The sequence below is a fragment of the Gouania willdenowi genome, chromosome 6 (assembly GCF_900634775.1).
Source record: "Gouania willdenowi chromosome 6, fGouWil2.1, whole genome shotgun sequence".
Classification (NCBI taxonomy): domain Eukaryota; kingdom Metazoa; phylum Chordata; class Actinopteri; order Blenniiformes; family Gobiesocidae; genus Gouania; species Gouania willdenowi.
Genome location: NC_041049.1, coordinates 40,918,185 through 40,943,239, shown reverse-complemented (window position 1 = coordinate 40,943,239; position 25,055 = coordinate 40,918,185). Strand labels below are relative to the sequence as shown.

At 38.0% G+C, this 25,055-nt stretch overlaps 1 protein-coding gene across 1 annotated transcript in view; it reads right to left on the bottom strand.

The window, feature by feature from the left end:
* The window catches only part of elapor2a (endosome-lysosome associated apoptosis and autophagy regulator family member 2a), a 41,351-nt gene extending 16,737 nt beyond the window's left edge, over nt 1-24,614 (bottom strand). Inside the window, exons 1-19 of the mRNA XM_028451161.1 lie at nt 24,362-24,614; nt 16,532-16,652; nt 15,070-15,259; nt 14,490-14,637; nt 12,994-13,083; nt 10,980-11,085; nt 10,680-10,832; nt 9,643-9,731; nt 9,386-9,566; nt 9,185-9,313; nt 6,214-6,304; nt 6,028-6,142; nt 5,818-5,955; nt 4,729-4,992; nt 4,496-4,669; nt 2,831-3,011; nt 2,090-2,186; nt 1,907-2,008; nt 335-461 (exon numbers count right to left, since the gene is read on the bottom strand). Coding sequence (XP_028306962.1) covers nt 335-461; nt 1,907-2,008; nt 2,090-2,186; nt 2,831-3,011; nt 4,496-4,669; nt 4,729-4,992; nt 5,818-5,955; nt 6,028-6,142; nt 6,214-6,304; nt 9,185-9,313; nt 9,386-9,566; nt 9,643-9,731; nt 10,680-10,832; nt 10,980-11,085; nt 12,994-13,083; nt 14,490-14,637; nt 15,070-15,259; nt 16,532-16,652; nt 24,362-24,460 — 2,595 coding nt within the window. The 5' untranslated portion in view covers nt 24,461-24,614. The remainder of the gene's footprint in view (nt 1-334; nt 462-1,906; nt 2,009-2,089; nt 2,187-2,830; nt 3,012-4,495; nt 4,670-4,728; nt 4,993-5,817; nt 5,956-6,027; nt 6,143-6,213; nt 6,305-9,184; nt 9,314-9,385; nt 9,567-9,642; nt 9,732-10,679; nt 10,833-10,979; nt 11,086-12,993; nt 13,084-14,489; nt 14,638-15,069; nt 15,260-16,531; nt 16,653-24,361) is intronic.
* Between the last annotated feature and the right edge of the window lie 441 nt (nt 24,615-25,055).

Sequence of the window (25,055 nt, the reverse complement as noted above, 5' to 3'; positions counted from 1 at the left end):
GAAAACCTGAAAAAAAAACGAAAAACTGAATAGAACATTTGAAAATCTGAAAAAAAAAAAGAAAAGGTGAAAAAAATTTTTTTTAAAAAAACACGTGAAAATATATATAAAAAAAGTTACAATATAAAAAAAATATAATATACACATGAAAATCTAAAAAAACACGTGAAAATCTGAAAAAACGTGAAAATCTAAAAAAAACATGAAAATCTGAAAAACACGTGAAAATTTAAATTATACTGTACATGTGAAAATCTGAAAGATGTGAAAATCTGAGAAACAGAAAGATCGAAAAAAAAATATTTTTGAGATAAATCTCTCCCCACACACACACCTGTTGTCGTCCTCTGCACACTCCCTCTATCCGATGGTAATCCCTCGGCGTGCAGGTGGGACATGCCCCAGAGCTCTCCCACAGGAAGTGAAAGGCACAGCCGTTACACGTCCCTCCAGAGCATCGGCTAAAGAAATACAAGACATACCTCGAGTTTGATCAAAATGAAAAGTAAAAAACACTCTTAAATAAATTAAAGCTGATGGAGACGATAACTGTTTATTAAAAACAATGTAGGCCTAAAGATAGTATTTTAAAAAGTTTAAAGTTTGTTTTATTCTTCACTGAAAACAGTAAGTGTGTTGACACGTTGGAAACGTTTGGTGCATTGCATTGGATGTGGAGTCCTTTAGACCAATGACCCCCAAAATAAAGGTTCCAGAGATCAGGGACCCCCCAGTACCTGAAGGTGGTTGAACAGTCATGTGGAGACAGGGCCATCTATAAGGGGAATAAAGGGGAGAGATTTTTGGGGTCCATCCATGAAGTCAGTAAAATGATGGTCCATTGTTCTATAAATCTGTGATAACCACATTTATTTATTAATCTGAATAAAATCCACTGTTATCCAGGAAGTTTACAATTATTTGCAAATAAAAATTAGTCAAAAGTGACCAAAAATGGTGAAAAACGTGGTGAAATGGGATTTTAAAAACCACAGAAATTGGTTAAAAGTTGCAAATTAAAGTGCCAAAGAAAAAAAATGGCCAGAAAAGTGAATGTGGTTAAATTGGCAAAAATAAGCATGAAATATGGTGAAAATAGGTTCAAAGTGACATTGATGGGTCAACATATGTGACATTAGGTGGAAAAGGTTAATCAGTGCCAAAAATGCCTTGACAGTGAAAAAAAAAAATGTGCAGAAAAGGCATTGAAATTTGATGAAGTGGCAAAAGTGGGAGTAATGTAGCAAAAATGCTAAAATATGGCAAGAAAAAGTGATGAAAATACTTTAAAATATGGCAAGTTTGGTGTAGTTGCGGAAAAAGGGTAAAAATAAGCAAAAATGGGATGGAATTGTTCAAAAAATATTCTGGGCACACCCTCCCATTGCCTCGCGACCCCAAATGGGGCCTTGGCCCCTAAGTTGAGAACCCCTGGAGTAGACGGATGTATAGAAATGTTTTTCCTTCATACTTACTGTGATATTTTGTGTTTAAAATATTTCGTGTGTAAAACTGAATGTGTGCAGGAGTGAGAAGAAATCACTGGGAATACTGGGAACAAACAAGAACAAAAAATGGGGTCAAACCAATCACTGTCCTCCTCCTTGTTTGGAGAAGAAACAAGAAATTACAGTAAAAATGAAGGGAAAACATTTCTATGCACTCGTCTACAGGACTAGATATCCCACAATGCATTGCACCAAACTTTACCAACATTTCAACACACTGACCGTTTATAGTGGGGATTAAAACAAACTTTCGAGCAGCATGTCCAATCTTTTTTGAGTAAAGGATGTTGATTTATTGATCTCTGAAGCCTACATGATGTATTTATATATTTATCTATTTAACTGTTTTAAAATGGAAATGATTCCACTCAAAAAGAGGAAAGAGAGAGTTGTAATACATGGGAACGGTGAGCTCTCCTTTGGCCGTCTTCTCTGGGTTACAGCGTAGCCTCACGACTGCACTGCGGCCCGACTCACAGGACGACGTCCTCTCCAAAGATCTAAACAAACAAAATGTACACACATGGACCTCCAGCACATTTATTTGATCATTTTTTAACTTTTCTCAGATTGAGCGACACCTGTAGTAGAAGTTGACATCAGGGACTTTGCTGGACGCTGAAGGGAAAAGCTCGGCTTCTGCTTTTATTCCTTCCAGAGAATCGTTGACAGTCACTCCTGGAAACAACAAGTCGATGGAATCATGACATTGATTGAACACGTTGAGGAAAAGCTAACAAACGCTTCCAATGAAATGATTCCAAAAACACACAAAGCGATTTAAAAAAACGCAAAATGACAGAAACATTTACAAAATGAAAACAAAAACGCACAAAAAGAGAGAAAGAGACGCAAAAACGACTACAAAATGACACTAAAAACACACATAGTGACAACATAAACACACAAATGACTCCCCAATTAAATAATAATGAAAAAAACGCAAAATGACAGACAAATGTACCAAATAACCACATAAAAAACACACAAAATAAGAGAAAAAGACGCATAACACCAAAAAACACATGAAACAGACACAAAAAAAGCCAAAAAAATGTAAAAAGTGACACAAATTTACCAGACAAAAAGACACAAATAACTCCACAATCGCAAAATAATGAAATGAAAAAAATGGATGACAAAAACGCACAAAATGAGAGAAAAAGACAGAAAACGACTACAAAACGACAGCAAACACACAAAACAACAACAATAAATAGAAAAATTACACCAAAAACACACAAATCAAAGAGAAAAATGTAAAAATGGACACGCAAATGACAACAATCGAAAAATGATGACTAAACTTCCTGTGAACTCACCGAGGAAGGTGTCGGCAAGGTTGATGGACTGAGAGGAGAGCGCCGTGTGGAAGCCTTGGCCGTTGGCGGGGATGATCGTCGACTGACAGACGAAGGCCTTGATGGCGTTGGCTCCGCCCCCTTTGTCTCTCTGAGCGTCAGTGATGGACAGGTCGGTCACGTTGTCTGTGCACACCGCCAGCTTTAAACCACCACACAGAGACAGTGTGAGTCAGACTGTGATTGGTCGAGTGTGTCCTAGTGGGTTTCCTGCTCAGACTGTTGCGGTGTTCAAAATCACACATTAACATACTATCCACTACAAACTCAATGAGTATATACTGTGTACTATATACTGTAGTATCATTAGAATGATGAGGGTTCCCACTGAAGAATGCTTTCAAGTTTCCCCAAGATACATTTGGAACCTACATCAACAAAAACCTGAATCACTCTGAGGTTAAATATCTTTGTCATTGCGGCGGGCGAAATCTGCTAATAGTTTCTTTCTGGCTGCCTTCTACTCTTAAACACGTTCATAAATGATTCCTTACCCCTTTAGCACCGAAAGAATATCTGTAATATTACGTGAATAACTGTAAAAGTCACGTTTTTCTATTAGCTCTGTCTGCTAGCATAGCATCTCTTCTTCTTTGCACTTAGCTGCATCCCAACCGACCACTGGGTTACCAGCGCCCTCTGCTGGTTCAAACAAATTTCTGACACAAATACAGTGCAGACTGTTTTTTTTTTTTAAGGTCCAATTGTTAAGTCACAAAATACATTTTCAGTAGCACTTTTAAAAAGAAAAAAAACTATTATGCAGTTTTGTATTGTTTACTATGGAACCAGAATTTAAATGAATAGGCTTCTTCATTTGTATTATTCCTTTATTTATTTCATTCAAGATTTATTTTTAGTTAAATTGCATTGTTTGAATAGTTCATCAAGGGATTCTTTTGACAATGAATAATAAAAGGAAAATAGTACAGTTTTTTCTAGTTTTTTTTCCCCCCCAAAATAAAGGAATATTTTTCAGTCATTTAAGTACAGTCCCATTTTGTAAAATGAATTGTGAGAGAATCGTATCGTGAACCCAGTATCGTGAATCGAATCGTATCGGGAGTTGAGTGAATCGTTACATCCCTAACGAGTACATTAGTGTGACATTCACAACACGGCCTATAGAACATAAAGGTAAAGGATGTATCAGTGTTCTTAGTTAAGAATGACAGGAGTATAAAAAAACTGTTACATATAAGAGCTTGAGAATAGATTGTGATCTACTAAAGTACTAACCATTGTTGATAACATTGATCAATTGAAGTACTTACTTTCCATTGTTGGTAACATCTTTTTGTAAATTTTTATGTGTATATATAATTACGTGTCTATGCATATGTATGTTTCTTGCATGTAAATTGTTTATCTGTTATATTAACTATTTTGTGAAAGGAAGCAACCACATTAATGAAATTATGATACTTACAGGGGTGGGAACTTATAACTGCCTCCCCCTCCTTTTATGTTTATGTACAGTATTATGTATATATGAATATGTTAAAATGTACCTGTTAATTCGAAAAAAGTCATGTGTATATGTAATGTACATTGAACTCGGAATGAACAACTAATCAATCAATCAAGCCTGTGATTGGTCGTGTGTATTGAGTGTTTCCTGCTCACCTGTCCTCCACACAGGCTGATCCTGAACTCATGGTAGTATTTGGTTCCTTTGGAGGTGAACCTGGGCCCGTTCATCAGAGAGCCCAAAGAGCCGAGCGCACTGAAGTCAAAGGTCAGGCTGACGTTTCCCTCCGTGTGGGTGAAGTGACAGTCGCTGTAGCACAAACGATGGTCCTGTAAAACAAGCAGATGTTAGCGTTCAACCCGATCCCTCCATCAGATCTCACTCCAACCTTCTGGCTCCTGGAGGCCGGTCCACAGGGCCTGCAGGCCTCAGGGCCTAGGGCCACGCGTGGGTCGATGTAGGTGTTCTGAGGGCACGCCGTGCACTGGCTGCTGGACGAGTCGATATAATGTCCCGGGGGGCACGGCACGCACGTGGAGCTGGAGGGCTGCGTGCCGAGGGCACACACACGACACCCCGAGGACACGCCGTCCACCGCATTGCTCACCGTGATGGAGAAGACCCGAGCCACATCGTTGACGTAATGACGGAGCTGCAATAAACATCCAGCACGACTTTAAATGAAAAACCTTTCCATAAAACTCCAGAATTACAGTAAAATATTTACATTAGATGTGGGTACTGGAAGGCTGGGGCCACACTAGGCCCTCAATCTAAGTTTGTGAGCCTAACAAAGTTAACATACAAAATGACTTTAAAGAAACATAAAAAATGACGAAAAAATACACTTGACAACAAAAAAAAAAAAAAAATGACAGAAATGTTCCAAACAAAACAAAAACATTACAATAATATCAAAAAAGTTAAATAACTTTAAAAACTAAAAATTCCCAAGACAACCACAAAATGACACCAAAGACACACAAAACAACAAAAAGTGACAAAAATACACCAAAAACACATGAAACGAAAACAAAAAACACAAAAGGACAGAAAGATTTAGAAAAAATAGACAAATTTACAAAACAACAAGACATACACAAATGACTCCACAACCACAAAATTATTCCAAAAATACACAAAGCAACAACAAAAGAACACAAAATGACTAATCAATCACAAAAATATGACAAAAAACATAATACTGTGGTAAACAGTAAACACACAAGACAACAAAAATTAACAAAATTACACCAAAAACACACAGAAATTTACACAAACTTACAAAACAAGACACACAAATGACTCCACAATCTCAAAATGATGACAAAAAACACAAAACCACAACTAAGAAGGACAAAATTAGGGGAAAAAAGACAAAAAAACCAAAAACCCACACAAAGCCTTTGTTCTTTCGTGAGTTAATGCTCAGTGTGAACCCGTCCTGAATGGTGGAAGCGTTTGAAGGCTCACTCACATCTGAAGGCAGGTTGGTTCTCTGGAACGCCCACGTGTAGGAAACGCTGGCATTCTGCGTCATCACGTGCGTGTAGGTCTGTCTCGCCTGAGTTTTCTGCCACGACTCCACCATCACTGTGCTCTTCCTGTTTGCTTCCTGTTACACACAGACCCACGTCTTCACTGGAAGTTTTTAACGCAATGATCGCACATCACGACTTATTCTCACCATCATGAAGTAAAGCTCACAGTCACCCGTGCAAACCGTTTCAAATTCAAACGTGATGCGCCCAAACTCTGTCTCCCAGTCTGCTGCTGCGTGGGCCGACACTGAGGTGGGGAGTCTGAAACATAGACGAGCTGAGTCAGCAATGGATGGAGGTAAACACACGCGTTACCAGGAGGCGGGGCTTACTTGAAACCAGGAACGTGGACGTTGAGGATGAGGTAGTCGTTGTCAGAGCTCCCTGCTCCGCTCTGGATGTGATCACCTGCAACCTCCCAACCTACGGAGCAACTAGTCATCATCAATCAACCTCAAGCAACCATCATCAGACGTGTTCATGAAATGTTATTTATTCATTTATTTATAGTGTCTGTGAGGTGATATTTATTAACTCCAGGTTGTATTTATTTATCCATTTATCTATCCATCCGTTTATTTATTCATGTATTTATCTATTAATCAATATATCTTTAAGAATTAATGAACTTATATATCCATTTATCTACTTATTTATATTTTCATTTATTTATTTATAATTAATTATCTTTATATTTTATCTATATATCTATTTATTTATGTATCTATTAATTATGTAAATAAAGCAAACACTTTTCTTCATTTGCAGACTTTCAGCTCAACATCAGATGAGAAATGCAAAAAATAATAAAAATGTAATTTTCACTTGGTTTGGTTTCAAATCTCTCTCTTACAGCTATAGATCAGTAATGTGGGCAACAATAATAATACACAGAAATAACTGAAAAATCAATTAAATTCCTACAAAAAAACACATAAAAGAACAACAAAAAATATAGACAGAAAGACACAAAATGAACACAAAAAACACTAAATGAGAAAATATTCAAAACTTCAACAAAAAAAAAACAAAACACAAAATTACTCCAAATATACACTGAACAAAATATAAATGCAAAACTTTTGTTTTTGCCATCATTTTTCATGAGCTGAACTCAAAGATTTAAAACATTTTCGATAAACAAAAAACCTATTTCTCTGTGTTAGTGAGCACTTCTCCTTTGCAGAGATAATCCATCACACCTCACAGGTGTGGCATATCAAGATGCTGATTAGACAGCATGATTATTGCACAGGTGTGCCTCAGGTGGCCACAATAAAAGGCCACTCTAAAAATGTTCAGTTTAATCACACAGCACAATGCCACAGATGTCACCAGTTCTGAGGGAGCGTGTAATCAGCATGCTGACTGCAGGAATGTCCACCAGAGCTGTTGCCTATGAATTGAATGTTCATTTCTCTACCATAAGTCGTCTCCAAAGGTGTTTCAGAGAATATGGCAGTACATCCAACCAGCCTCACAACCGCAGACCATGTGTAACCACACCACTCCAGAACCTCCACATCCAGCATGTTCACCCCCATGATCGTCTGAGACCATCCACCAGGACAGCTGCTGCAACAATCGGTTTGCATAACTAAAGATTTTCTGAGCAAACTCTCAGAAACCATCTCAGTGAAGCTCATCTACATGCTAGTCATCCTCATCGGGGTCTCCACCTGACTGCAGTTCATCATCAGAACCGACTTGAGTGTGAAAATGTTCCCATTCGATGGCGTCTGACACTTTGGAGAGGTGTTCTCTTCATGGATGAATCCTGGTTTTCACCGTTCAGGACGGATGGCAGACAGTGTGTGTGGGTGAGTGGTTTGTTGATGTCAACGTTGTGGATGGAGCGGCCCATGGTGGGGTTATGGTATGGGCAGACGTATGTTATGGACAAGGTGTATTTTATTGATGGCATTTGGCCCTTTTTATAATTTGTGTACGGTTTTGATTCTAAACTGTGTATTTTAGTGTATTTTTTTATTTTAAGCTGTGTTGTGAAGCACTTTGTGGCTTTTGTCTACAAATGGTGCTATAAATATATTACTTACAGAGATATTGTGACGAGATCCTGAGGCTCATTGTTGTGCCATTCATCCGTGACCATCACCTCATGTTGCAGCATGATAATGCACGGCCCCATGTTGCAAGGATCTGTACACAATTCCTGGAAGTTGAAAACATCCCAGTTCTTGAAAGGCCAGAGTACTCACCGGACATGTCACCCAGTGATCATGTTTGGGATGCTCTGGATCGGCGTATACAACAGCGTGTTCCAGTTCCTGCAACTTGGTACAGCCATTGAAGAGGAGTGGAGCAACATTTCACAGGCCATAATCAACAACCTGATCAATTCTATGCAATAGAGATGTGTTACACTGTGTGAGGCAAATGGTGGTCACATCAGATACTGACTGGTTTTCTGACACCCCCCCCACCCCCCAATAAAGCAACTGCACATTTCAGAGGTGACTTTTATTGTGGCCACCCTGAGGCACACCTGTGCATTAATCATGTCGTCTAGTCAGCATTTGATATTCCTCACCTGTGAGGTGGGATGGATTATCTCTGCAAAGGAGAAGTGCTCACTAACACACATTTAGTGTTTATAGAAAATGTTTTAAATCTTTGTGTTTAGGTCATGAAAAATGGGAGCAAAAACAAAAGTGTTGGGTTTATATTTTTGTTAAGTGTATATAAAATTACAGAAAAAAGCATGACATTACTACAAAAACAAAGAATGATCACAAAAATACAAAATTAAGCAAAAAGGACAATAATACACAAATAACTGAAAAATCTATTAAATTACTACAAAAAGTCAAAAATACATAAAAGGACAAAATATAGACGCAGTGAAATATATACAAAATTATCACAAAATGGGAGAAAAACACAAAATTACACAAAACTAACTGAAAAATACATTGAATTACTGCATAACACAAAATTAGAGGAAAAACTAAACAAAATACACAGAATGAGAAATTATTAAAAATTACTCAAAGAAAAAACCCACAAAATTATATTAATATACATATACACAATTAAAACAATATCCTAAAAACAAACATTTTGTTCTTTTCTGTTAATGTTTGGTTTGTTGATAATCTGAGAGCAGAGAGTCACATTTTTGTTGCCCCGCTGTCATAACTTTTGCTATAAATGTTGCCAAACTCATTTTTTGTTTTTTTTACTGTTATCTACTTCGTTTTTAGGGCATTTTCTCTTAAATTGTGTGCGCTTCAGTCTGTGAGGTGAATTTGTGGATAGTGGACAAACACGTGCCCACGTTACCGTTCATGTTGTCACACTTTGAGTTTCCCACGTTGAAACACGAGGTCCTCATGTTGGCAGGGAGAACGTTCCACCATTTGTACTCGTAGCCTAAGATGGGCTCAGTGCCAGCAGGACACGCCTTACACGCTGCAAAACACACGCACATTCAAATAAAAGTGGCGAAAATAAATAAAAGACACAGTTATGAAGTGAATCTACTTTTTGTGCCATCAGAGAAGGTTCCGGGGGGGCACGGAGCGCAGGTGGCGCCGTCACTGGTAAAGAAACCTGGATTACACGGAGGACACGGCTCTCGTTTCCCACTGGGAGGCAACGACTGGGCTCCGGCCACGCCCTCCAGGCAGATCTTTGGTTGGATCCACTTGTACATCACCTGCGTCTGCAACCACAACATTAAATGTTTAACGCTTCCACATGTGATAATCAGCGTCCAAACGTCCCGTTGGTTTCCTCACCTTTCCTTTATGGTCACAGGCGGTGTGGATCTGAAAATAATCCTTCTTAGAGCACGGAGGGCGGTCCTTACAGCTCATTGATCCCTCAGCTTGGAGTGGAAAATAAATCAAAGGAAAGTAAACATTGCAGATCTTTAATATTTATCACCCTGTCCTGAAGACATTCAACTAAACTTAATCATAATAAGGGAAATAAGGAGGGTACAAAGTGAAACTTTTTCTAATCATTTTTTAGTGTAAAAAAAACAAACCACAAAACAAAACAAAAAACAGGAGACTTTAACGAAGAAACAGAAAACAAATTACAAATATAGACAGATTATGAAACAAATAAAGACACATTAGGAAATAAAGAAAAATTAGGAAACAAATAGACAAATTAAAGCTGTGGCACTCAAATTATTTTCTTTAATTAAAAAAAGATTCTTTTTAGCATCATATAGTAAATCGTAAAACTAATAATTTCTGAAGAAATCGTACATCTGCGTGCTGTCTGTGCCTTATAATTAATTAACTATTCAGGATTTAGAGAAAGGAGGGGTGAGCAGAGCCCACGAAGGAGCCTCCTCATTGGCTGCCGAGATATTTAGTGAAGCGCGTGCACGGTGCTAACTTGTTTTCAGTAAAGCACGGCTGCCGAAAACCCACCCAAGATTGCTGTTACTGCATATACTGCTTAAAAAAAAAAAACTAAAAGAGAAAATCAGAGGAAGAAAAGAAAGATGTTTGGATGGAACTTCAGACTGTCAACCTATGTGTGCGCACGTTCAGCGCTCGTGTGTGACTTTGTGTACTTCCAGAGGAGGAGACTGGGAGGGATGCCCCTTTGCCATGGTTCAAGATTCAGGTAGTGCAGCTTTAAGGAGCAAATTGAGACAAATTAAGAAATAAAGAAAATGTAGGAGTGGCAAAAAAACAGCTTCATTCCAACTGAGAGGAGAATTGAGTATAAAAAAATCTATGTTAAAATCTAATGTTTCTGAAGCCCGAAACCTTTATCAACACTGGATCAGGACAGCCTTAGACCTCACACTTACCTGCATACTGCGTGCTTGTGTTACAGGAGGTACAAGAACTGGCACCACGAGCAGAGAAAGAGTCCCGAGGACAAAGTTCACATTTAGAGGAGCCTGGGACTCGACTGAAGGTTCCAGGTTTACATGGGAAACACTCCGACGTGTAGGCGACGCCTGATGGACCGACATGTTAGGAAAGGAAGGTTATATTAGGACTGAGTCCATCAGTGGTTTTTAAAGACAATATTAAAAAGGAGGAAAGAAAAAAAAAAATAAGAGGAGGAAATGAAAAAAGCAGGGAATAGAAAGTCAGTTCCTGACCTTCAATTTGAACAGATTTCAGTAAAATGGGCTTCACCACTTTGGTCCCCATCAGAACTCCTCCAGTCCTCCAATAAAGGATGTTGGTGCCAGACTTCAGAATGACCTTCAAACACATCGGAAATATTATTCTATCATCATCAATGCAGACATGATGTACACCTCCAATGATTTATTAACCGTAAACAGCTTTTAATAAAGTTCAAATCTAATCATACACTCAAGTCAGAATAAAACACAGAAAAACAAACAAATATATAATGAAAAGGTTACATTTTATCATGTAGGAGACGTTTAGGACAGACATGAGCAACTGGCCGCCCCCAAAATAAAAGCACAAACTCCAGACACACAAAATGTCAGAAAAATACATTAACGTACAACAACTATATAGACAGGGTTCCCACACTTTTTGAAACGTTTCCAAAACTTTTTTCAAAATATTTTACCAAATTTTCATGACTTAATTCTGAACCGCTAAGATCTGTTCAAGACCATTAGAGCACAAAAATGAGCAGGCCTTTCCAGTGTACCAGTGTAACAGACAGTGTTAGTAGCAAAAATGTAGCACAGGGAATGCAGGTTGTGTCCATCACTTATCATATAGCATCGTGCAATGGCGCAATTGCCTTTGACTCCCATTTTGCAATATTTTTTAAATGATGATCAGTGTTTGGAATAACGGCGTTTAAAATAACGGCGTTAGGTAACGGCGTTTGTTTTTCAGGAAAGGGGTAATCTAACTACTAATCTAATTACTTTTTACACCATTACAACGCCGTTATCGTTACTGAACGTTAAATGCGGTGCGTTACATGTATTGATTGAATAAACTTTTATCCGAAAGCGACCCCGGCTTCTTACTCAGCTGTAGTGAGGAGGTGGGTTTAAAAACAAGGTGAGCGATTATGATTGGCTAAGGCGACGCCAGCACACACGACACACACACAGACAACAGATTTGATGAATCAGCAGAGATGGTGAGCGTGGAGCAGTCTGATGAAAAGTTGTCATTTTTAAGGTGACGATACAAACACTACTTTAAATTAATTGTGGTCAAAGGCAAGAACGTGTATGTGAAGTGTTCATTATATCAAAGAGTGAAGACTTTGTCCACATCTGTTATAAGCAACTCAAATGTAATGAAGCACCTCACGACGACACACGCTCATCTAAAAAATGTGAATTATTTGACATATAGCAACTTTTTTTTTTTTTAACAGTAACGCAAATAGTTACTTTCCTTGGTAATGAGTTACTTTTATTATAGAATAATTTAGTTACTAACGCAGTTACTTTTTGGAACAAGTAGTGAGTAACTGTAACTAATTACTTTTTTAAAGTAACGTTCCCAACACTGATGATCAGCTATTGAATGTAACAGTAAACAACTAAGTGCTACAATGTTTAATTACAGTATAAGATTAAAATAGTTTACATCCACCACGACCAGGCTTCTCTTCTCTCTTCAGCCATTGTTGCTATTTCACATTTTCCAGCTGCGTTGCATTGAATGCACATTTTTCAGGCATTTCTAAAAGTTTGATATATATACACACAAAATTATAACAAAAACACACAAAATGTCACAAAAATACACACAAAAAAACTAAACTAAACTGACTCCAGAAACAAACAAAATGACAGAAAACATACATCAAAGGACAACAAAATCAAAGTATAAGATTACTCTAAACACCCAACAAAAAAAGCAACAAATATGCACAAAGTGACTGAAAAAACACACAAAATGAGATTATATACTAAATCTAAAATGATGACATCAGATAATCATGTTTGTGGCCCTAGCTGTGATAAAAGTTGCCCCCCTCTGGTATCGACTATCATATTACTCAGCTGTTTGATATTATAATTGAAAACATTTAGTACTTTCTTCTAAAAGCTCAGTAATGTATTTAGATGTAAATATCTGTGACAATAGATCATGTTTTCACCTTTAAGTCATAATGTACAGATTCATTCAAAGTAGAAACACTGAGCAGTGAACAGTTACCGTGTGAGTGGACCATTTGCCCTGACTGGTGACCTTCAGCCACTTTCCATCAGACGACTGATCCATTTCCTGACACTGGTCGTTTTGTATCTACACACACACGCACACACACAGAATAACAGGCATCAAACCAAAGCACACATCGTTCCACTCAGGGGCCAAACACAGCAGTTTGATATTAATAAATAAATTTATTTTTAAATTAATATTTCTATCCATTTATCTTGTCATGTCTGCATATGTCTACGGAAGCCCTGAAGGGCCAACAGAGGGAAGGAGTGAGTGGTTAAACCTAAAACTGGTATTTGGTATTAACATGTCTAAGGTTAAGCCCAGTACAAGCTTATCCCACAGCCCTGTAGTATTAATAAAAACACCCAATACTCATTATCTGTGGGTTCCAGGTTTCTCTTGTGTTTTTGTAGAAGCTATTGAAAGAAATATTGCAAAATTGAGGAAAATCGACTTGTTTTTTTGTTTCCTGTAGTATATATAAGAACACCAATGAAGATTATCTGTTGTTTTGTAGAATCTATTGAAATAAATATTGTAAATATTTAAATAAAGTGTTTTTCCTCTCATTTTCTCTGTTGTAGTAGATAGAAGTGGACCTAATAAAGGTTATCTAACGTTTTCACGTCAACAAAGTGCTTTTTGAAAAAGTAATTGAAAATTTAAAAAAAATGAAAATAACAAAAAATGATCAATATAATATACATATAATCAAAAAAATACAAAAGGGTATTTTAGCTAAGTAAGAGTTGTAATATGATCAAATGAAGACCATCAAAGTCCACAATAAATTTGGTCACATTGCTATGCATCATTACAGACCTTTGAATATTCAATATTTATTGCGTCGGTGGTTGCACTTTGTTGACAGTCCCTGCGCAACGTCTCAGCGTCAGCTGCTCATAGGAAACAATGGGATATTCCCCACTAAAATGACCAATAACTGTATTGAAGATCCTATATCCCACATGAGACCAAAAACAAGGGCTATATAAAATTGATGTATTATTATTTTTAGACATTATTTGATCTCGAGAAAATTGAGTCGCTATCACGAGAAAACGGAGGAAATAAAATATTTGAAAGCATGAACCTTTAGGGCTTTTGTATGTCATCAAAGGTAAACGCTACATTTGCAGGGTTTATTCTTGTAAAAAGTAAAATAATGCGTAAGTGTTAACATCTTTTGTGTAATGTTTTGGGGGAATTTGCGTGGAATTGTTTGTGAGGAAATTCCAAAGTTTTAAAAAAAAAATATTTCCACAATTTGTGATTAAAAAAAAATGAAGTCATGTGATATAAGCAATGCATGGTAAAACTGTGAGACCCACAATGATAAAATGTTTTCTGTCATTTTTACTTTCTCCTGCGGCCCGAATTGGATGCTCTGAAGGGCTGGTTTTGGCCCCCGGGCCTTGAGTTTAACATGTGTTTTAAATGCTAAAAGGACTTGTTTTTCACTGAAATGATGATGAGACACTCACAAAGAACTCAAAGAGCAGGTTGCTGTCAGGATACTGATAGTCGAAGGAGACGGCGCCCTGTTTCTTCAGATGTACGGCGTAGATCAGAGACACGGTGCATTCGTCTCTGTTGGACTCCAGATAATTTCCACGAGGAATCCATAAAGAACTGTCGACACAAACATCCCCTGCTTCATTTGTCTCTTAAAGGATCCTCCACTGTTTTTACAAATGTGGCCTAAAATCTTCTATGTTTTATTAAAACATAGAAGATGTTTTAATAAAACACATTATTACGAACTATATTCATTTTATTCACTTTTAAAAATAGAACTACTTCAAAGTTTAAAAAAAGCCTCTGTTCCTCCATCTTGAAATAATGTGATTGATGATGTCACACCACCATGATGGCCCCACTGCCTGTAAACATTCCATTGTTTCCTATTGGAGTGTATTTTTAAAAGTTATTTAAATGAATATGGTGCATAATAATGTGTTTTGTTAGACATAGATCTACTAATAAGGACATTTCAAAGATTTTAGGCCACATTGGTAAAAAACAGTGGAGAATCCTTTAAAACTTGTGTTCCACGTTTCTCACCTGTTGCAGTTGAGCAGGTCATCTCCATGACGATCGTTCCTCTGGGAGGTGGCCACACTGCTGAAGCCTGGAGGCATGGCGTCCCATTGGTCGAAGCGGATGCCGCTGCCGAGGGAGTAGCTTCCCGCCGCGCACTGCGTGCACTCCTGAGCAGACATCTCCAGGAACTCACCAGCACCACAGGAAAACGCTGGAGGACGGTTTCAGATCATAAAATCAGCTCATACTACAGTCAGATTCATCGTGGGTTCAAGTCCCGTCGGTGACCCCCCAACCTGTCTCTGTGACCCCCTCCCGATAGACTGCCATCCTATCTAGGAGGTTTACACTGCTGGGATTGGCTACAGCATCCCCTGTGACTCTATACAGGATTAGTAGGTAGGTGACCAGATGAGGATTTCATATTTTAAAATGGTTTAATTCCATTGGACATTATCAGATGTTACTGCTTACAGTCCCAATGAAGATAGTGTTTTAATGGCAAGTTAATGGTGATTTGATGGTGAACCATTAGTGATTTATTTAGAATTTATTAGTAATTTAATAGTGAGGCAAAGGTAATTTAACAGTGAGTTATTGGTGATGTAATGGTGATTTATTTGTGATTTAATGGTAAGTTGATTGTGAATTATTTGTGAATAAATGGTGAATTATTTGCTAGTTATAGGTGCGTTAATGTTAATTTAACGGTGAGTTAATAGCGAGTTAATGGTGAGTAATATGTGAATGATAAGTGAATTAATTATAATTTAATGGTGAGTTAATTGTGAATAATTGGTCATTTAATGATGAGTTAATAGAGTTAACAGTGATTTTTTTTGTGATTAATTAGCGAGTTATTGGTGATTTAATTGTGAATTATTCGTGATTTGATGGAGATTTCATGATTATTTAACAGTGAATTAATGTGAGCTACTTGTTATGTAATGGTGAGTTAATGTTCATTTAAAGGTGAGTTAATGGTGCATTACATGTGAATTGTTAGTGATGTCATAGAGAGGTATTAGTGAGTTCATGTTAATTTGCTAAACCAAATGAATGAAGCAATAAAATTCCATCCAATCTGATAAATGCTGTATTCAGGACATTTTTAGTCTGACTTTCACTTTCTGTGCACATAAAACCATTTATTTAGTCGAGCTTTATGAAAAGTAGAAAATGTGTTTAATGTCCCTGAACGATCCAGAGAAAGGTCAGACTTCTTACTTGTGGTGAGAATGAAGTTCACATTGGTCACACACAATGCTTTTTTCAGCCCACTAATGACTCCCTCTGGTATGTTACAGTGTTTCTGCTCCAGGGTTATTGGCCTATAGCTCTGCTCTGTGATTCGCTGGAGCCCAAGTGGGACCACTCAGGTTGTAGTGGTGGACATTCCATCAACAGATAAGAAGGCGACACTCACTCCCACTACACACACATATATATACACACACACACACACACACACAGAGTGACTTACTGCACACTGTGCCGCGCACGGGGCCAGGGAGTCCGGTACAGGCTCCAGGGCTGTGAGGAATGGCCACTCTCCATCTAGACCCTGTGCGGTCACATTCTGTGTACTCGAAGTAGTAGTCCGCCTGTATACAGACATAAAAACGTGTGTGAGTCAGTGCAGACAACCTGATCCACACAGTGAGCAAACATCTCAACACCAGGATCATCTCCACCCAACACACACGGCCTGCCTAAGTGTGGAAGAAAAACCTAGAGCTGGACGATGTGGACCAAAACTCATCGCTCTATATTTTTTCTACATCTTTCTCTTGATCATTTTAATTCAAATAAAGTCTGACCAGAAAGACAATCCCGGGTTAAATTTGCTGATGCAAAATGCCACACAGGCACATTTAATAACAAACAGTGGAACAATATGTGACACTTTTGTTTTTTTCTCCTGTAAGGCAGTAGTTCTCATAATTTTTAACCCGTGACCCCAATATAAAGGTTTCAGAGACCAGGGACCCCCACTGTATCTGAAGGTGGTTGAACACTGACATGAACATTGAAGAACAGTCATGTGGAGACAGGGTCATCTATAAGGGGGAATAAAGAGGAGAGATTTTTGGGGTCCATCCATAAAGTCAGTAAAATGATGGTCCATTGTTCTATGAATCTGTGATAATAACATTTCTTTATTCATCTGAATAATATCCACTGTTTTCCAGCAAGTTTAGTATTATTTGGGCCATAGAATAAAGTCATATTAAAGATGTAAGTCCTTGTTTAAATTAAAAATAAAATGGGTTAAAAGTTATCAAAATGGTGGAAATGGTGGTAAAATGAGACTTTGAAAACTGTAGAAATTGATTAAAAGTTGCAAATTAGAGTGGAAAAAACAGACAAAAAAGTGGTAAAAAAAAAAAGTTTTAAGTGTCAATATTGGATCAATTAGTTCTTTAGTGCGGCTTGTCTAGGGGGTGGTCTGGGTTAGGACGCACTCAGTAATCCCTCCAACTGTGCTTTTCATGCGGTTCTGAGATGTAGTAAAAGCAGCGACTCCTATGTTGGTATTTATTTTTATTCTTAATTTCTGCTCTTCTATTGTGTTACTGCAATGTGTGAATTTCACCTATAGGGATCCATAAAGGTGTCTTATATTAGTTACATATATATAGATATGTGATATTGTAATTTTCTACATTGCCAAAATAGAAAACTCCATATATCTTGAATCTCGATATATTACTTAGCCCTAATTTCACCGCACGATTATCGTATCGATCCAAAAAATTTCCAAATCCATTTTACCTCCGCCCATAACTTTTCAAGATAACTTGAAAAGTTATGAACAGATTAGGATGAGATTTTCAGGAAAATTGACAAATTTTGGTGATGTTCTGGCTGCCATATATATAAATGCCATTCCTTTTCCCATCCACACTCTGGAACTTCTTAAAAATTCATTAAACTGGGCTTTGTCAGCAGTCAGATCAAATCTATCACAAAAACAGCTTCTACCACCTAAAGAACATCTCCATAGTGAAAGGTTTAATGGCTCAGAAAGATCAGGAGAAACTGGTCCATGCTTTTATCTCCAGCAGACTGGACTATTGTAATGGTCTTCTAACAGGAATCCCCCAAAAGAGCATCAAATAGCTACAGCTGGTTCAGAACGCTGCAGCTCGGGTCTTAACCAGAACAAAGAGGTCAGAGCACATTACTCCAGTTTTAAAGTCTTTACACTGGCTCCCAGTCAGCCTCAGAATAGACTTTAAAGTTCTGCTGCTGGTGTATAAATCTGTGAATGGGTTTGGTCCAGAATATATCAGTGAGATGTTAGTCAGGTATGAACCCAGCAGATCTCTCAGATCTATGGACACAGGTCAGATAATGGAGCCCAGAGTTCACAGTAAACATGGTGATGCTGCTTTTAGTCGTTATGCTGCAAAGAAGTGGAATAAACTGCCAGCAGAGCTGAAGTCAGCATCTAATGTGAACATTTTTAAATCAAAGTTAAAGGCACTTTTTTTCTCCACTGCATATGATTGAGAGAGAGATTTTTAGTCATGTTGTTGATGTCATGATGATTTTACTGATGATTTTAATTGATTTTACTGATGATTTTAAATGTTCTTATTGATTTTAAACAATTGAATGTTTTATCATGTAAAGCACATTGAGTTGCCTTGAGTATGAAATGCGCTATACAAATAAATTTGCCTTGCCTTGCTTTTGGGGCCTTTATTGGTCATGTATATATGTTGTTAGACATATATTGAAGGTTGTCCTCTACAATTTAACCCATCCCTGGGGAGCAGTCAGCAGCCATTTTGCGGCGCCTGGGGAGCAGTTTGGGGTTAAGGGACTTGCTCAACATCCCACAGTGATGGCCCAGGTGAGGCTTGAACCGGGAACCCTCTGATTACAATTGTTTTACAACTAAAAAAACATTTATTTAATTATGCCAACATATGCATAGAACGTAAACTCCCGGTCACTATGTGTCAGTGAACCACATCAGACCTTGTTAAACTACCGTAACCTCACTACTCAATGTATTTTAGCTGGAAGTTCAATTCAATTCAAAAGTCATCTCATAGCGACAGTGGGAAGAAAAAACTCCCTTTTAATAGGAAGAAATCTCCAGCAGAACCAGGTTCAGAGGTGGGAGCCATCTGATGTGACTGGTTGGGGTTAGTGGACAGGGGGAAGAGAACAGAACAGGACAGAGAGATAGAACATCAGAGTGTCTCAGATTAGTTGAGCCATGAACGACAGAACAGGAACTGTCATCATTAGCTTCACAACACCTCAAACAGAAAAGAGATTGCACTTTATTTTTTATTATAGTTACCATTTACTTGTTCTCATTAGTAAAAAAAAAAAAAAAAGAAAGAAATTGTATTTCATGCCATTTTGTAATTGTAAAGGTGAAATTTGTAATTATTGATGTTGTGATATATCGTGACATATATCGTATTGTTTACTATCATTCAGGATATATATCGTATTGTGACGTGTGAATCGTATTGTCATTTTCATGACAATACAAAGCCCTACTGGTGACGCACTCACCTTCTTCTTCTGTACATAAGAGACAACCACAGGGTCAAAGACTGACAGCCAGTCACAACAGAGCAGATCACAGCGTTATCGCTCGAATTCCAAACCCAGAGGACTTACTGCATAGTGCACACCATCTCCAGGGTGATGGCAGCAGATGGCTGGAGTCACTCCACCACAAGATTAAACCATTTACTCATTTAAAAGTGTGTAATACTGTGAATCAGTGATTCCCAACCAGGGGTACACAAATTTTCCATGACTGTGGAAAGCGAACGGAAAAAATTTAACTAAAATTCTGAAACACATAAATCAATTAACACGTTTTTCATGTTTTGGGGGCATTTACACACTATTTTTCTAAGAATATACAAAATGTCTGCTGTATATCCTATTTTAAGGACATGCCAGCTCCTCAAAATTGGAAAAAGGTTAGTGTGTTTGGTGGGTCTAGACCGTGTTTGGGCCTTCAGTAAACAACTTCAGTTCGCTGTAATTTGATCAGCTTTGAGCTATGTACATAGACTGTTCACATCACTAATGATTAGTCACATACAGTGGATATAAAAATTGTACACACCCTTGTTCAAATGCCAGGTTTCTGTGATGTAAAAAAATGACACCAAGATAAAAAATTTCACAACTTTTGCCACCTTTAATGTGACCTATAACCTGTACAATACAATTGAAATAAGAAACTGAAACCTTAAAAGGGGAAAAATAAAAAGATAAAAATCTTCAGATAACCTGGTTACATAAACATGCACACCCTTAAACTAATACTTTGTTGCAGCCCCTTTGGCTTTTATTCCAGCACTCAGTCTTTTTGGGTCAGAGTCTATCAGTGTGGCACATCTTGATGAAGCAATATTTGCCCACTCTTCTTTACAAAACTGCTCCAAATCTGACAGATTGCAAGGTCATCTCCTGTGCACAGCCCTCTTCAGATCATCCCACAGATGTTCAATCAGATTCAGGTCTGGACTGTGGCTGGTCTATTCCAAAACCTTAATCTTATTCTGGTGAAGCCATTCTTTAGTTGATTATACTGTGTGCTTAGGGACATTGTTGCGTTGAAAGATAAAGTTCTTCTGCATCTTCAGCTTTCTAACAGAAGCCCCAATATTTTGTGCCAACACTGCCTGGTATATGGAACTGTTCATAATTCACTCCACCCTGACTAAGGCCCCAGTTCCAGCTGAAGAAAAACAGCCCCAAAGCATGATGCTGCCACCACCATGCTTCACTGTAGGTATGGTGTTCTTTTAGTGATGAGCAGAGTTGTTTTTGTGCCAAATATACCTTTTGGAAATATGGTCAAAAAGTTCAACCTTGGTTTTATCGGACCATAACACATTTTCCCACATGCGTTTGGGAGACTTCAAATGTGTTTTTGCAAAATGAAGCCGGGCTTGGATGTTTTTCTTAGTAAAATAAAGCTTCCTTCTTGCCACCCTACCCCATAGCCCAGACATGGATATTGTTGTCACATGTACTACACAGCCAGCACTTGCCAGAAATCCCTGCAGCTCCTTCAATGTTACTGTCAGCCTCTTGGCAGCCTCCCTGATCAGTTTCCTTCTCGTCTTGTCATCAATTTTGGATGGACGTCCTGTTCTTGGTAAAGTCACTGTTGTGCCATATTTTCTCCACTTGATGACTGTCTTCACTGTGTTTGATGTTATATTTAACTCCTTGGAAATAATTTTTTTACCCTTCACCTGACTGATATCTTTGAAAAATGAGGTCTCTCTGATGCTTTGGAAGTTCTCTGCGGACCACGGCTTGTGCTGGAATGGTGACAGGTGTGTGCTGACTCCAATTTAACATGAGTTTGAATGTGAATGGTCAAATCCGAACACAGTCCCGTCTCCAGTTATAAGAGGGTGTGCACACTTTTGCAACCTCACTCATTTTTTTATTTTTACTCCACCTCCCTGAAAGGTTTCAGTTTGTTTTCCAATTGCATTGTACAGGTTATAGGTCACATTAAAGGTGGAAAAATTTGTAAAATTATTTATCTTGGTGTCATTGTTTTACATCACAAAAACCTGGCATTTGAACAGGGGTGTGTAGACTTTATATCCACTGTATATGCATTGGTATACATGCTACTGAACTCGAAAAAATACTTTTTTTTAGCTATTTTCATTGGCCCAAAACTGCATGTGGGAATGTGAGAAAAAAATCACATATCTGATTTATTCATAGTATAAAGGTTACACAATGGAATATATTTTTGTATATTTTAAGAGAGTAGGTGGAGCTGTATTATTATACACAATTTCGATGACCTGGTGGGGCATGATTTATTAATTCATGGTGCTCTTTTATCCATCCCAACAAAAAACTAATTCCACAAGTGTTGAAAGCTGAATCTGATGTTGTAGGTTTTATGTTTTTAAAGCTGCTTTGATTGTGCAGAGCAAAATAGGTCGTTTATTGTGGGATTTGTGCTGCTCATTAACGATTTTCTTTGGAAGTCTTCATTTATTTTTACTAAATAAGACAGCTTTTGTGTTAAATCAGATTGAATAAGGTGAAAAATCTCCTATCTCTCTTTTGTAATGTGATTACTGTTAGATTTGGTGACTTGACATAGATAAAAGATAATGGAGTTATATTTAATGGTAACAGGTTCAGATTCTTTATTTATCCCGGGGGGGCAATTTAGTTTCAGCTACATCCCGTCCAAGAAAACATGAAAAGACACATAACATGAGCATACATGGGAGACAAGGACGGGACCAAAACACAGTCAACAAAAACTCGAGAACATAGCTAACGAAGGCGTTGAAATATGATCCCTTTGCTTCATTTCTGATGACATGTAATGGCCTTGAGTAGATCTGGTTCAGAAACAAAGTTCCAGGTGGAGATGGGGATGGGAGGACGGAGCATCTTTCTGCACAACATCATGGTGATAGATAAGACAGCCTTGATGGCTAACTTCGGGAGCCAAAGACGGTAAGTGATTTGTTTTCGATTCAGGCTAGCTCAGTTTTGATAGCCTTTAGTCCCGGTCTTCCAGCAGTGATCCAATAAGGTGGCCTTTTAACTAGCGAGCCGAGCATTCAACTTTCTAAGGTCGATTCAATTTCATGTAAACGTTCCAAAGCAGCCTCTTTTGAGATCATTCATCATGAGTCTGAGTGTTGAGAGCCCTGATCCATCCTTCAGAAATTACTGGCAGCCTTCCCAAAACAGTTGCCGACGTAATACAAACTTTGCAATAGGTCAGAAAGCTGCCTACTCCAATCAGCAGTATGCCTACTACCGTAACTACAATCATGTAGATGTTCCACGTGCATGGAAAGAATCGACAGACACAACTCAACACTCGTTCCAAGGGTCGAGCGCATTTCCAGCTGCAAACGTACCGCTCGGACAGGCGGGCTCACCACTGCCCATTCTTTTTGTCGAAAAAATTTGGTCGATTGCATTGAGAGGCAAACTGATCAATTCCATAATTCCAGATATGGATAAGATGCAAAGAGAGGTTGCTAATAAATTCACAAGACCAGAAAAAACAAAGCAGCAGCAAGGACGGATACGGTGGGAGAGAGGGAGCAGAGAAAATTGGACCACCCTCGTCGAGAAGCAGAGGAGAATGTAATTCATAAAAGCTGATGACACAACTTGTTTAAAAGTATGAAGTAGCCACAAAGTGTGAAAAAAGGTGGATCAAAAATCGTGAAAAAAAGGTGGATCAAAAATCGTGATAATCGTTGAATAATTGAATCATAGCACTTTGAATTATAATCGAATTGTGAGGTTCCTTAGATGGCACACCCCTACCAGAAAGACAATTCTGGGTTAAATTTGCTGATAAAAAATGGCGGACAGGCACATTTAATAACAAACAGCTGCACAATATGTGCCACTTTAGTCTTTCTCGTGTGTGAGTTCTGTCGTGTGGCTTGTTTAAGGGAAAGTCTGGAATAGGACGCACTCAGAAATCCATCTAAATGTGCTTTAAAATGAAAATATATCATTATAAGCGATACTGTAATTTTCTGTCTCATCACAAAAATAGAAATCTCAATAAATCTTGAATCTCGATGTATTGCCCAGCCCTAAGTGTAGAGTCACGTCAAGATTGGGTTCAGCGCCTTGGATATGGCGAGAAATTCGTCTCAAAAATATATCCACAATTTTCATATGTATCTTTTGCATGAATAATTTATGTGTTGACGTTTCTGAAAAACACGTTAAAATATAAAAAAGTAATGTGAAAATCAGAAAAACTAATGAAAATCTAAAAAAACACGTGAAAATTTAAAAAGAAAAACCATGTGGAAATCTGAAAAATACAAGTGAAAAACTAAAAACAAATGTTAAAATCTGAAAAACATATGTGAAAATCTAAAAAAAAAAAAAAAATCACGTTAAAATATTGTTTTAATTGAAAATATATATATTCAAATAACAAAAACAAAAACAAAAAACATGTGAAAATCTAAAAAATGGAAAAATTGTTGATATATTTGTGAATGTGTTCGAGACATTTCTGTCCTCATACTTTGTAGGTGATATAAATGTGTGAGAACAGAGATTAGTGTAGTAAGCTGGTATGGTAGTTGTCCTCCATCTATGAGGGGAGGAGGTGTTGATGTGAGTCCGGTCAGAGGGAAGGAAAGGCCGGTCTGTGCAGGAAGCTGATAAGAGCCTCAGCACCAAGTTCCACATTAGCAACATTTAAAGCGCTCCATTCCCAAAGCTATCATTGATTAAACCAGCAGCTCGGTTTAAAAGCCGTTAATAAAACCCGTCCATCGCTCACCTCACTGCATTGTCGCGGTGCTTTGGCCGCGTAGGTCCAACACAGAGAGCCGAGGATGATGACAGCAAATCGGGGGAAGAAATGAGGGTTGTAGCCCATGGTGGAGCATCCACACGGAGCCCAGAAAAGAGTAGAAACACGAACACTGAGGCGGACACGAAGCGACACCTGCGTAAGGCTCGTTACCGGCCTGTCCACCTGCGATTATCCCCACACTAGAAGCTCCAGAGCGGCTTCAGCAGCAGCAAGCGGGAAACCATCACACAGCACTTCCGCTATGGAACATCAAAATAAAATATGCCAATTCAATTGAGAAAAAACAACCACAGGTCATTCAATGACGTTTCACAAAAAATGGCCCACGCACTTCGGTCTCAAACTAAAGAACAATAAATGATTATAGGACACAGAGCCAAGATACAATGGCCTCATGTAAAGGATTTTCAATTTTCACAAGTGGTGAAATAACCCAAAGTTGGGGTCCAAAATAAAAATGAAGAAGTTACTTAAAGAAAGAGTAACCTTTATATTATAAATTAAAATAGAGTTCAGATTTGTTGTTACATTCCCACATGCAGTTTTGGGTCAATGAAAATAGTTTTTTGGATTTCAACAGGTGTCACCCAAAAACCAATACATATATGTGACTAATCATTAGTGATGTGATCAGTCTATATACATGGCTCAGAGCTGA